This window comes from Squalius cephalus (genome assembly GCF_949319135.1).
Source record: "Squalius cephalus genome assembly, chromosome: 1".
NCBI classification, from domain to species: Eukaryota; Metazoa; Chordata; class Actinopteri; order Cypriniformes; family Leuciscidae; genus Squalius; species Squalius cephalus.
The window spans coordinates 25,160,568-25,173,697 of record NC_137122.1 but is presented as its reverse complement, the minus strand read 5'-3'; the positions used below and the strand labels follow the sequence as shown (position 1 = coordinate 25,173,697).

The window sequence follows — 13,130 nt, the reverse complement described above, 5'->3', positions numbered from 1 at the left end:
TTCATTAACATGCAGATGGCAGGGTTTTTTCATCACTGAGGTCCTGAATGTGAGATATGCTAGTTAGGGGGGTTCGGGGGCTCCCCCGAGAAAATTTTGATTTCTCTGATCTACATATGTGCATTTTAAGATGTTTTGAAGGGCAAAAAAAAATTGGATAACAATAGCTTTAAAACCATGTAAGTGGGCAGCTGATTATTTTTCTCTCCTTATTTTTCGCATCACACTCCTATTCTCTTTGTTTTTCTCTTGCTCTGTCTCTTCCCCTCCTAAAGCTGAGCTTTGACTGATATAGGCTTTTCATTTTTGTCTGTCAGTGAAGAAAGTAAACAAAGGGTCAACTGATAGGTTGATTTATGAATCATTTTCTCAGACACGTTAATTTACTGAAAGCTACTAGGAAAGCTAGGTAGCCTAACTAAGTTTATTAAATTCATTCACAATATGTACACATTCATTATTGATCTTATTCTTAATACAGGGCCGTAGACAGGGCTTTATAATCAAAGAGGTCCTACATTTAAAGTTATTAGGGGGTTCAAATTTTTTATTTCTCTGATATGTCCATTTCAAGATGTTTGAAGGCCCAAAAAGGATAAGAAATAGCTTTAAAACCATGTCAGCGGGCAGTAGATGATACCTGCTCTCACTTCTTATCCATCACTCTTTCTTTTTCTCTCAGTCTCCTCATCTTGCCCTGGTTCTTCCCCACCTAAAGCTGAACTTTTTTAATTTACTGAAGGCTACAAATTGTATATTAATTCTCAACATGTACACATTCATTATTATTCTTGTGCCTATGATGAAAATGGCTTTGTTAATGCTAATGTCCCCTCACAATGACAGTAAACTAATTATTAGTCACATTACAGGCCTAATTTCAGTTCAAAATGGCGAAATTAGACAAAAGTATATTCATTTGCCTGATTATTTTTGTCATTCGTTTCACATTTATGACCTAAAAAAGCTGTTAAATATGAAATGTTTAGTTTGGCTACTTACATCTTATCTCGCACTTGGCCGTAAACTGAAGCGTCGAGTCGCTCTGCTCAAATTCGCGCTCAGCAGCTTCTTGTGAACATAAAGCCCGCCTACTTTGATTTGATTGGTCATCTCAAATATTCTGACATTGACGAGCACCACAGACCAATGAGTGACAGACCAATGAGACTCAGATGAACACACACACACCAGAGAATGTCTGGCTCTGCACACACCCTGTCCTCTCTGTTTCTGACGTGCGCGCCGCTGCGGATTGAAGATGAAGAACGCGCTGAATCTGATTATAACAAGACTGAAGCGAACACTATTTCAGATAGCCCGTCGGGCAGGCCGGTTATGCATTTTGGTAGCCCGACTGGAAAACACAACGCCCCGGGACGTCGGGCAGGCGATTTTGCGAGCGCTGACGACGATCTCAATATAATTCATAATCCCATGTTTATAATAAAAAACGCGTTATGGATATGGTGTTATTAGGGCCCGAGCACCGATGGTGAGAGGACCCTATTGTTTTTGCTCCGTTTATTATTATTCTTCTTCTCCAAAGTGAATCGCTTTTTAGAGGGCCTAAACATGCTCGAAAACTCATGAAACTTTGCACACGCTTCAGAAGTGGTGAAAATTTACGTGTGATATGGTTTTCAGAATTGGGGGGGGCAAATTCGGTAAATTATTGCCCCCACATTTTGCCCCGGCTCCTGGTTTCACGTACAGGTATGAAATTTGGTACATACATGTAATGACCCAATACCTACAGAAAAGTCTCTTGGAGCATAGCCCTAAACACAACAGGAAGTGAGCTATTTTGAACTTCCTCCTGGATTTTGGGCATTTTTCGTAATTTCCTGATGTTGTACTTTAACGAACTCCTCCTACAGATTTGATCCGATACTCTTCAAATTTGGTGAGTGTAATCTTAAGGCCTTTGTGACGTTAAATTGCGAAGATCTAGAGTTTTCGTCGAAGGGTGTGCCCTCGGCGGCCTGACAAACATCTATCTATAAATTACAGGAACGTCTGTCTGTCTGTCTGTCTGTGTGTGTGTGTGTCTGTTCCTCGCATATCTCTCGAACCGTTAGTCCGATTGATTTCAAACTCGACAGGTGTCTCGCCACGGGCACGAGTAAGTGCAGTGCCAAGTTTGACATTGTTTGGATGAGAAATGCAAAAGATATCGTTAAATATATCATTTTTAGAAGGTTGTGGTTTAAAAATAAACATTCTGACATTAGAGAGTTGTATCGGTCAAAGAAGCCCCAAGAAGGCTGTGGTTTAAAAATAAACATTCTGACATAAACACTCAGTCAGCTACACTGTTTACTTCTGAATATTATAGTTTGGTTCCCGAACGTGATAAATCCATCTATCTATAAATTACAGAAACGTCCGTCTGTCTGTCTGTGTGTTATTCGCATATCTCTCGAATGTGAGATAACCACTAAATGTGTGAAAACCACTATTTTCTGTTTCAAACTTTCACATAGAATCTTTAGGTTATAACAACATTGAAAATCAAAATCTGGATTTGAATTTTTTAAGATTTATTATAAAAACGGATTATTTTTTCCCAAAAATGCAATAAATTCATGACTTTTTTTTTTTTTTTCAAAATGCTATTAATCCATTGAATCAATATAAAGTTATTTTTGATCATATTGCCATCGCAAGAAATATCTCCTGAACTTTTTTGACGGCGATCAGCTCACAAAAACTGATTTTGCACGGGCACTTTGCACTGCTCCCTGAATCGAGGTGCTTATTCATTTGTGGATGTAAACTGAATCTGTATGTCAGCTATGCTGTTAGTGTTTACTTCTGAATATTATATTTCATTCTGGTGCGCTTAACGTTGTCGCTACTGTGTAATAATAGCCTATGCTATTCACCAACTAAACATATCCTATTCAATGCGTTCACAGTCTCTTTCACGGGCATCATTTGTAGTTGCCTATTCACAAACTGTTTGCTCAAGCATAGCGTTTTCTCGGAGTTCACTGTGTGCTTTTTACCATGCACAAATAAAAATGTCACTGAACTTTTGCTGTGTAATTGTAACAATGAGCACACACCAAACCAACAATTACTAAAAACACACACAAAAACTGATTTTGCACGGGCATTTTTTGCACTAGTTCACCCAATTTCGGCCTTTTGGTGATATATGCATGATCAGATAAGTTCAATATTAATGTTGCTTGCAGTTCTGATGTTGCTAGGCAACCACAGACAGCCTGCAGTAACTCAGGCATACAATTTTCAATCTGCCACAAACTTCACATGTTTGATAAGACTCCTGTCCTGAACACATGCCAATGCTCATTATGATTATAGCAATAGCACCACCTGCTGGTAGCAGGAAGTGTGGCAAATACAAAACGTGCTCGAAAAATCATGAAACTTTGCACACGCTTCAGAAGTGGTGACAATTTACGTGTGATGTGGTTTTAAAAATTGGGTGGGGCAAAATGGCTTACTTATTGCCCCTACATTTTGCCCCGGCTCGACGTTTCACGTACAGGTATGAAATTTGGTACACACATGTAAAGACCCAATACCTACAAAAAAGTCTCTTGGAGCATAGCCCTAAACACAACAGGAAGTCAGTTATTTTGAACTTCCTGTCAGATTTTGGGCAGTTTTTGCCATTTCCTGATGTTGTACTTTAACAAACTCCTCCTACAGTTTTGATCTGATCCTCTTCAAATTTGGTGAGTGTAATCTTAAGGCCTTTCCTAAAGGTGCCGGGTGGCGGTGGCAGGGGTGCGAGGGCCCTTTTCATCGCTGCTTGCAGCTTTAATTGTTTTTGAAACGGTGTGCGCACAGAACAGAGGGGCGGGGCGAGCAAGCTCATTATCATTTAAAGACACATGCACTGAAACGGCGTGATGAAAACAGAGCTGTTTTTGACCAGGTAAAATGAGTGTTTTCTTACAATACTAATGAGAATTTTTAATTAAAGTATATTACAAACTTTTAATTTAGACCCTAAAGAATCATATTAGCTTGTACAAAAATGGCATTATATGACCCCTTTAAGAAAATTGTGGTTCAGTGTTGTATAGAAAATATTGAGAACATTTTACTAATAAAATCAAGAGATACATTTTCCAAATTTTTTTTTTTTTTTTTTTGAGAAAACATGCACAATTTTGAGGCTTGAATTGATGAACCGATAAAGCTGATAGAATTAAGGAAAAAAGGCTACCTATTTATTTTAAGAGAATTAGCTCAAATATGCGGTTTTATTTAGTCACACAATTGTTAGTTCCCAGCATGCTTTGCACATGGCTGGAAATGGAGAGTAAATATTTAATTAAGTGATATTTTATGTGTTTTTGAGTAAAGGGAAACATATGTTTAATGTTCAGTTATGTCTGACATTTGTTATGTCAAGATCACAAGAAAATTGAGGTGAGATCACGAGAAAACGAGAAAGGAAAAATAATACTAATCCACGGCCTCTTCCGTTCTGTTGTTAGTGATGTTCTCACTTTATTCTCAAAACATTTGGTCAAATATCAAACTTTCTGGAATCATTTAGTGTCTGTTATTGGCAGCAATGCCACTAAAATATACATAACTATACAACTTCCTCTAGTGTAGCTAGTGTAAAATTACCCATGGTGCATCTGGATCACACTTCTGCTCTGTAGTTTGATGAACACAAATGCACAGGAAGAAACAGAAAACAGAAAATGTTCTTGTTTAGTATATTGAAACTTTATCTTTTTTTGAATAATCACGTGTTCAAATGAAATCAGTTGACTGATAATTAAAAGAAAAGTGTGCATTATGTAGAAATACAGTCATTTTATCTTGTCTCTCGATACAGTATCTTCATGTGCAAAACACCTTTCACTTTTCTTTTGCTTTAACAGAATTTCACATTATGAACAAAACATTTCTTTTTTTTCATTTCTTTCATTTTACAGTGAAAGTTTCCTCTGCTCCTCTGGTTGTTCCTCCTGGATCTTCAGTGGTTTTGCGCTGTTATAGTGTTAAACCTTTACCAGTGGAGGATCTGAAGGTGGAGTGGAGAAGAAAAGACACTAAGGCTCTGGTTCATCTGTATCAAGATGGTGAGAGTCGAGCAGAGGTCCAGCAGGAGGATTATCATGATAGAGCTCATTTCTTTACTGATCAGATTCAACATGGAAACTTCTCCCTCCGTCTGGACAAGCTGAGAGCTGAAGATAAAGGAGAATACACATGTAAAGTTTACAGCAAACAGAGCTATGAGTTTTCAACTAAAAATGAAGTGGAACCAAGAATACTCGGTAAGTGAACAAGTCATGGCCAAATGTATTGGCAGCGACATAAACTTTGTATTTTGCAAAGTTTGCGGCTTCAGTTTTTGTGGTGTTGATTCACATTGTTTCTAGATTATTGTGCAGAGTGAACAGATGCATTATAAATAATTGCAAAAAGCATCACTGGTCAATACTTTATCACAAAAACCAAAATTTCATTTTTTTTACCCTGGGACTAAATGACCAGCATCATTTCACTAATCGTGAACGCATCAGGAAAACTTAAGGCTAACGTAAAGAGCTAGAGATTGAATTATGTCAATGAATGTCCTCACAAAGATAGATGTACAAACATGTGTGTGTGTGAGAGAGAGAGAGAGAGAGAGAGAGAGAGAGAGAGAGAGAGAGAGAGAGAGAGAGAGAGAGAGAGAGAGAGAGAGAGAGAGAGAGAGAGAGAGAGAGAGAGAGTACCTACTTAACTATATTTTGGGGACAACTTTGTACATAGAAGTGACCAAAACCTGACAAAATCTCCAAAAACCTTCCTTTAGGGGAAAATTTACATTTTTAAATGTAAAAATGCAGAAAGTGTTGTGTGATGATGATCCTCTGGCCGGACCCAGCATGGACATTATAAAGACACTATACTGAAGCAGAATCAATCTCTCTCACTGACCTTGATCTAGCAGTCGCACAACTCTTCTGAGTGACTGTAACATGCTTTTCATTCAGAGTTTTTTACTGTGACCTTTTTGGCTTTTGCATTTGGGTCACTTCACAGTAAACAAGTGGTGAATATACAAACATTCGATAGGTCTACTATTCAATATTCAGTACAACACTATACTTGCAGTGGATACAGTATACACTCTATTCACCTTACTACTGTAAGTTTTCATTACAATACTTTTGTACATAATTCAAAATTTGTTTACTTTTTTTTCAACATATTTTATTCTGTAACTTCATGCTTTGGATTCTGTGTTCTCCATTTTTGATGTAGTGTCTAATGAATGATGTGTAGTGTTTATAATATTGACTTGCTGTGTGTATGATCTGATATTATTGTTTGATTTTGAGCACAGATAAAATGGTTTTGAGACTATAGTTTGATTTTGTCAGAAGAGTCAGAGATTCTGTGAATGTGGTTTGAAGATTTGGTTTTGTGTTTAAGGTTTTGAGAAAGTGAGTGATGGTTTCAAGAAATGTGTTTTAGCAATTCAGAAAAACTGTAAGCAGCAATGGAGTGTGTGGATCATTTATTTTTAACAACGTGTGTGTGTGTGTGTGTGTGTGTGCGTGTGCGTGTGTGTGTGCGTGTGCGTGTGCGTGTGCGCGTGCGCGTGTGCGTGTGTGTGTGTGTGTGTGTGTGTGTGTGTAAATGTTTAGAGGTGTATGGATTTACACCGGTATTTCAATTCATTTCTATAGTTAAATTAATTTCAGGCGACCACAATCTGAAGAGTGCCTCCCCGAAGGACTATAAGGATTTAGAAATGTTGTGAGCCTTGAACTTTAAGGAAAATATTGTCTTTGGCTGTATTGAAGTCAATTTAGGGGTTTTAATAATTAACATTATTTTATTTAAATGAGACTGATTAGAGAATATTATTATGAAATAGGTAAAAAATATGAATGAAAAGGTATATTCCTGATTTTTCAGTTGCTTTAGATAAAAATGTCTACTAAATTAATATGTAAACGATTATAAATATTTAATTGAAACTTAATTTGCTCATTTAATTAAACTGAAGTTATTTTCTATTTTCTCTGTAGATTCATTCCTCCGTCTTCATCTGTCTCTAGTCCTCTGTCCAAATATGATCATGTTCTTTGCTTTTGTCTTCTGGGGAGTTTCTGACGGTGAGTGTTTCTGCAAACAAACTCAACATTTCAGTTTCTGCAAAATTCTGCATTGAAAACTGAATCAACATTCAGCACCAATGCTCATTTTTATATATCCTTATCATGTGTTAACAACATGCATTCATTATTTCAATGAGCTCATTGTTTCTGCTTTAGATTAATATATTATTTAAACTAATAAATTGTTAGCTAACTGTGTGATTTGTATATGTACATTTCTGAAATACATAACTTAGACATTCACGTCTGATAACAATCACTCTAATATTGTAATGTGGACACAAGCATTTTCTGAAAAGCTGCTTTGAAATTGTGAAAAGCGCTATACAATGAATGTGAATTGAATTGTTTCTAACGATTATAATCAATACATCTCAAAATGACAGTACGCCATATTCGTTTTTTTTTATAGTTTTATTTTTAATTGCACACTAAAAGTGGAACTTGAGACTCACTCAGTGAAACCATTCACTCGTGAACCGAATCTTCAGATCAAGTCTGCAAAACTGCAAGCTCATTTTGTGCTTTACAATCAGTCAAATAAACTTTTAGCAAAACTCTAAACACAGTTCTCTACATTACACACATCACTCAAAACTAACAGCTCGTGTTTCATTTAGAAAACACTGCCATTTAAATGACATTCATTTACGATTAACCTACACCCAATAATCATGTGTGAAAACACTTGTACATAAATCGATCACTAGAAATCAAAACTTCTATTTTTTGGAGAAACAAATATATTTTTCACCCTTGCATTTCGGTTTATTTTGCAAGGGTGAAAAATAATAATTCAGCTTTAAGAGAACAGACTTCGCCACTCTGACGCCACACAGGGAATGAATGAAAGTAACTGTAATTTAAGGCCCACAGGTTTGTTGCACTAGTGAGGAACAGAGACATGAATGCCATACAAAAAGGTTTTTTATTCATTCCAGTCACATTAAAATAGACAGAGAGTGTATGAAAGCCTCCGAAGTCTGACCATAAAATGTTGTTTCACAAAAATAAAAAGGAATCGCAGTTAATCAACAATAATAAATCAACACACAAAAACAACAACAAAACAATGCACTCTAAATACAAGAGATAAGGCTGAGGGCTAAAGGGCAGGAAAACAGACACTCACTTCTGGAAAAAAAGCAACAAAAGACAGCTATCATCACTCACAATCTGAGCTTCACACAACACACACTGTTCAGCCCATCAACAACACACAGAAGATCTCTACATGAGGCACTCAGCACCTCACAATAGAAACACCACACACACACACACACACACACACACACACACTTAACAAAAATAATTAAATTACTCCCCAAGTAAATCCCAAGTCTGCACAAGCAGCACAGTAATACATTAACTTGAACAAAAAAATATCCAATCAAATGAAAGAAACAAAAAAAAATGCTAATAATATTATTATACAAACAACCAATACAATCTTATAACTGACAGACTTGGGAATAAGAAGTTATATATCCAACTCACGTATAGTATCAAAACATGAAAAACAACAACAATAATACAGTAGTCAAAACCATATAAATCCAATCATAAGCACAATCCTAATAAATAAAAGAACGAAATCAAGGCCCAGTCGTGCTCTGAGCAGCTCGGCAGAGATCGAATCACACAAATGAAAACTTGTGATAAGACAAAATAAAAGTAAACAAACAAACTTAAGTCAGCAATTCCTCAAACACACTCGATACTGAAACAGGGCAGAGATCCCGAACACCTTGAGGAGAAACTAAATTATTAAAAGACTGAACGAATGTCATCCCTCCCAACAAGAAGCATCTTACCCATCCATCGATGAACTCAGTCAAGCGCTCTGGGGTGCGTTTCCCGAAAGCATCGTTGGCCAACTATGGTCGCAAGTTCCGTCGTTACCAATAGAGTTCAATGGACATTGCGATGAACTTGCGACCATAGTTGGCCAACGATGCTTTCGGGAAACGCACCCCTGAACAGTAACGCCCCACATTGACTGGGTTGCATATGTGTGAAACATGCTGAAATCACATCCACCTTCTAGATTAATGACTGGTAAGTTATAGGTATCGCGTGTTTGGAGTAAAGACTTACCAGAGGAAATCGACATTTCAGGAGCAAAACCGGCGTAGAGCCTCAAATCCACAAATCCCTCTCAGGATAGTAGCGGAAGGAGAACCTGTGCTGATCGGAAGTGACGCGTCTCGACAGGAACGAAAACAGGCTCTTTATAGGCATTATAGGCTCTTTCAATTAACCCAGATTATATCAAATCTAAACATGTGGGCAGAGCATCCAGTCACAATACTGTATATACAGTGTGTTTGTGCATAAACGTGTGTGTGACAAACTCCTGCAACTCCACTACACACTGAACAAGCAAAAGACACAAGATAGTGTTTTACATTTTTCACATCTGTGTGTAGTTTGGTGTGTATGTGGCTTATCATCAGTTGTTTGTGTGTAGAGTTACTACGCAAAAACACATTTCTTGGAAGAGTTAAAATAGTTTTGAATGAACTTTTTGCAGGAGATGTCTGATGCTGTGACTTTAAAATTGTGATTTTTCTCTTCAGTGATTCTGCTTTTTCTTTTGCTTTTTCTTCTTCTTCTTCTTCTTCTTCTTTTGCTTTTTCTTCTTCTTCCTCTTCTTCTTCTTCTTCTTCTTCTTCTGATTTTTAATGGCGGTTGGCAAACAACTTTTTAATGTGCATTACCGCCACCTTCTGAAATGGAGTGTGGATCAAAATTACTTTACTCACTACTAATTAAATTAATAAATACATAAATATCTAATAAAATTATTAATATTAATACATTATCATTCACATCATTATTAATATTTCCTACTACATTATTATTAACTTTTCCTACTACAGCCTGCTTCCTTTTATATTCAATTAAACTCTGAAAGTTATGTGTTTTTTTTCAAGACTTTAAATGTCTTATTTCTCTCTTTAATCCTTTGTTCATTCTTGCGTCCACCAAGGAACTATTTTCCTTCTATTACTATCACCTCTTTTTGGTATCGACTCTTTTGCTCCTAAAATAATACTACTTATTATACTTTTCCAGTATTGATTCTAGTTGTACTCTCTCTAGCTTTTTACATGGGTTATATAAGTTAATCACTTTAATTCTTTCTTTCTTGTTCCATATTTCAATAACTATTACTTCTAATTCTTGTATTGTATCTAATGGCCTATACTAGCCTATACCTTCTTTAATAAATATTGCACATCCTCCGCCATTTCCATTTCTTCTATCTTTGCGTATGGTATTATATCCTTTAATAATGAAATCCAGATTAGGCTTGAGCCATGTTTTCTGAATGCTTATGATATCCGGTTTATTTTCTAATTGATCAATATACCCCTTAAACTCATGTCCGTTTGCTAACAAACTTCTAGCATTCCATTGAATTAACAACATTATGTCATGCTTTGAGAAGCTGTATCTGCGTTCCCTTCTTCATGGTTAAAGTCAGCATGTATCTTTTCCCATGACAAATCTTTCATGTTTAGGAGTTTATCTGCTGCCTGAAATATTATTTTAATCTTCTCTGTTTTTGTTTTTGCTTGTTCTGAACAGTTGATGACATATGCTAAGAAAAGCACTTTCCTATCCATTGATATTCCTGTATTTTCATTCCTTGGACCCATTTCTGCTTCAGTCATATTTTGACTAACTTCATCTTTTCCTCTTTCATTGCTACATATTTTCACAGCCTCTGCATATGTTACTTTCTGATTTGATTTTACTTGCTGAACCTCTACTGCCTTTTTCCTGACTCCACATCCCCCATACACTGTGTGGTTCCCTCCACAGTTACAACATTAATTGTGACATTGCTCCCACATTCTCCATATGCATGTTCTCCTCCACATCTTCCGCATCTCTGTTTCCCTTTACATACATTTGCAGTATGTCCATATCGCTGACATTTGTAACATCTTAATGACATTAAAGCTCATATAGCCTTCCATCTCTTTCATATGAAGCACCTCATCTTTAAACTGTAGCAGCACTGACTCACTATCAGCTTTTCCCCCATTCCTGAAAGCCTGTATTCGTCTAATTTCTGTGATCATTTCTTCTTTCATCACTTTTCTTAGTTCTAGATTCTCTTCTATGGGAATTCCTGTTATCACCCCCTATAGCTCCTCTCTTCTCACCATTTATTCTTTTTTCCACTATTTCTTTTTTACACACTGATTGCAGTTTTTATTTTTCTGCTCAGCATTGGCGGTGTTGTTCGGACAGACCTGCCCCCACTGCTAAAAAAAAATCCTAAAGGAAACACTGTACTAGAACAAGTGTACACTTTAATTTAATTAGTTTTGTTTATATTTAGTGTTGCATTTTATTAAAGTCTGTCCTCAAAAGTGTTACAGCAGTGACTGAAGCAGAGTGTGTTTCACTGTTTGACGTGAGTGTTGTGTGTGTCCTCTAATGTTGACACACACACTCTCCTGAGATCTTTCAGCTGTATTTATGTTTGTTAATACAGTGGCAAGAACATGTTTGTGAACCTTTTGAAAATATTTCTGCATTGATTACTCATAAAATGTAGTCTGAAGTCACAATAGCACTATCTGATGAAACTAATAACACACAAACAGATTTACTTCTAAGATTTGTATTGAAGACACTAATAATCATTGCAGGATCAGGCTGTAAAAGCCTAAAGCTCTTTAAATAAAGGCACACAAACCCTGGTTACTGCAAATCTGTTCTTCTCAGAAGAGATCGGCTAGTGTGAACCTCGACTCAATCACAAAAGCTTTCACAGGACACATTACAAAGATGCACAAATCTAGAAATGGCTTCAACAGTATTTCTACAGGCCTGGGCCTGATGCATAAACACTGCTTATTTATTATTTTTTATAAATACCACGTGTGTGTGGAAAATGACGTACATTTCTATGCCCATTTTGTCCGTACGCAATTTTCCATGCACATATAGGGATTTATAAAAAAATAATATATATATTAAAAATAAATATGTATGCACCGTTCGGACACTCTCTGTGCATACACACACTTTACTGGAGTGAGCGAAGTAATGAAGAATGAAGAATCATCATAAACTGTATGTTAACCTTATAGACAAAATTGCATCAATTTGATTTATTTAAAACAATTAAAATACTATTTGGCCAGTGGAAAAAATGAGAATAACTTTTCTCTGAAAACTGATATTGATATATTTATTCTAAAACAAGGCAAGGATATTGAATAATGTTTAGTAATGTACTGTGACGGCACTAAGTCTGTATCTCATATTTTCCTAAAGTCTAGTGCAGTTAAACATGGTGGATGGAAATGATATGCAGATACAAGATGCTTATTTTGGGGAGGAGATGAATGTGTGCACAATCTTCCGCTGACTGGGTTTTAAAAAGGGAATTTTGCACAGGTTCTGGCGTAATCTAGCTTTTGTAAGTACACACACTTTTAGGATAAAATCTACAGAAAGTTTTCTACATGAGATCCCTGGATGTTCATCAGTCCATGGTGAGATATCCTGTCCACAAATGTAGAAACTTCTGGACTGTTGCTGCTCTCCATATAATCACGAATCCTGCAAAGATCTCTCTGGGGTGATCCTGAAAGAACTGAGAAAGAACCCAAGGAGAACAGCAAAACTGTGAGTCTTTGTTCATGTGTGCAATATCAGGAGAACACTGAACAAGAATGGTGTTCATGAAAGGACAACACAAAGAGGGTCCACTTCTGTCTAAAAAAACGAGGCATATGTGTCACGTTTGCCCAAAACCACCGGGATGGTCAGCAACACTTCTGAGAAAATGTTCTGTCGACAGCAGAGACAAGGAGCAAACATGAACAACACTGTGTTTAGAGGAAATGAGGCAAAACCTCAAAACCTCTTCCCAACTGTGAAACATGAAGGAGCGTCATGGTTTAGTGCTGGTTTGCTGTCTCAGGGTCTGGACACCTTCAGTCATTGAAACATCAATGAATTTAAAAGAGTATCAAGACATTT

At 36.6% G+C, this 13,130-nt stretch overlaps 1 protein-coding gene across 1 annotated transcript in view; it reads left to right on the top strand.

Moving 5' to 3' along the window:
- LOC307171406 (uncharacterized protein) overlaps positions 1-13,130 on the top strand; it is a gene marked incomplete at its 3' end in the record, with an annotated part of 94,032 nt that overhangs the window by 30,691 nt on the left and 50,211 nt on the right. The window contains exon 5 of the mRNA XM_079893013.1: positions 7,029-7,115. Coding sequence (XP_079749139.1) covers positions 7,029-7,115 — 87 coding nt within the window. The remainder of the gene's footprint in view (positions 1-7,028; positions 7,116-13,130) is intronic.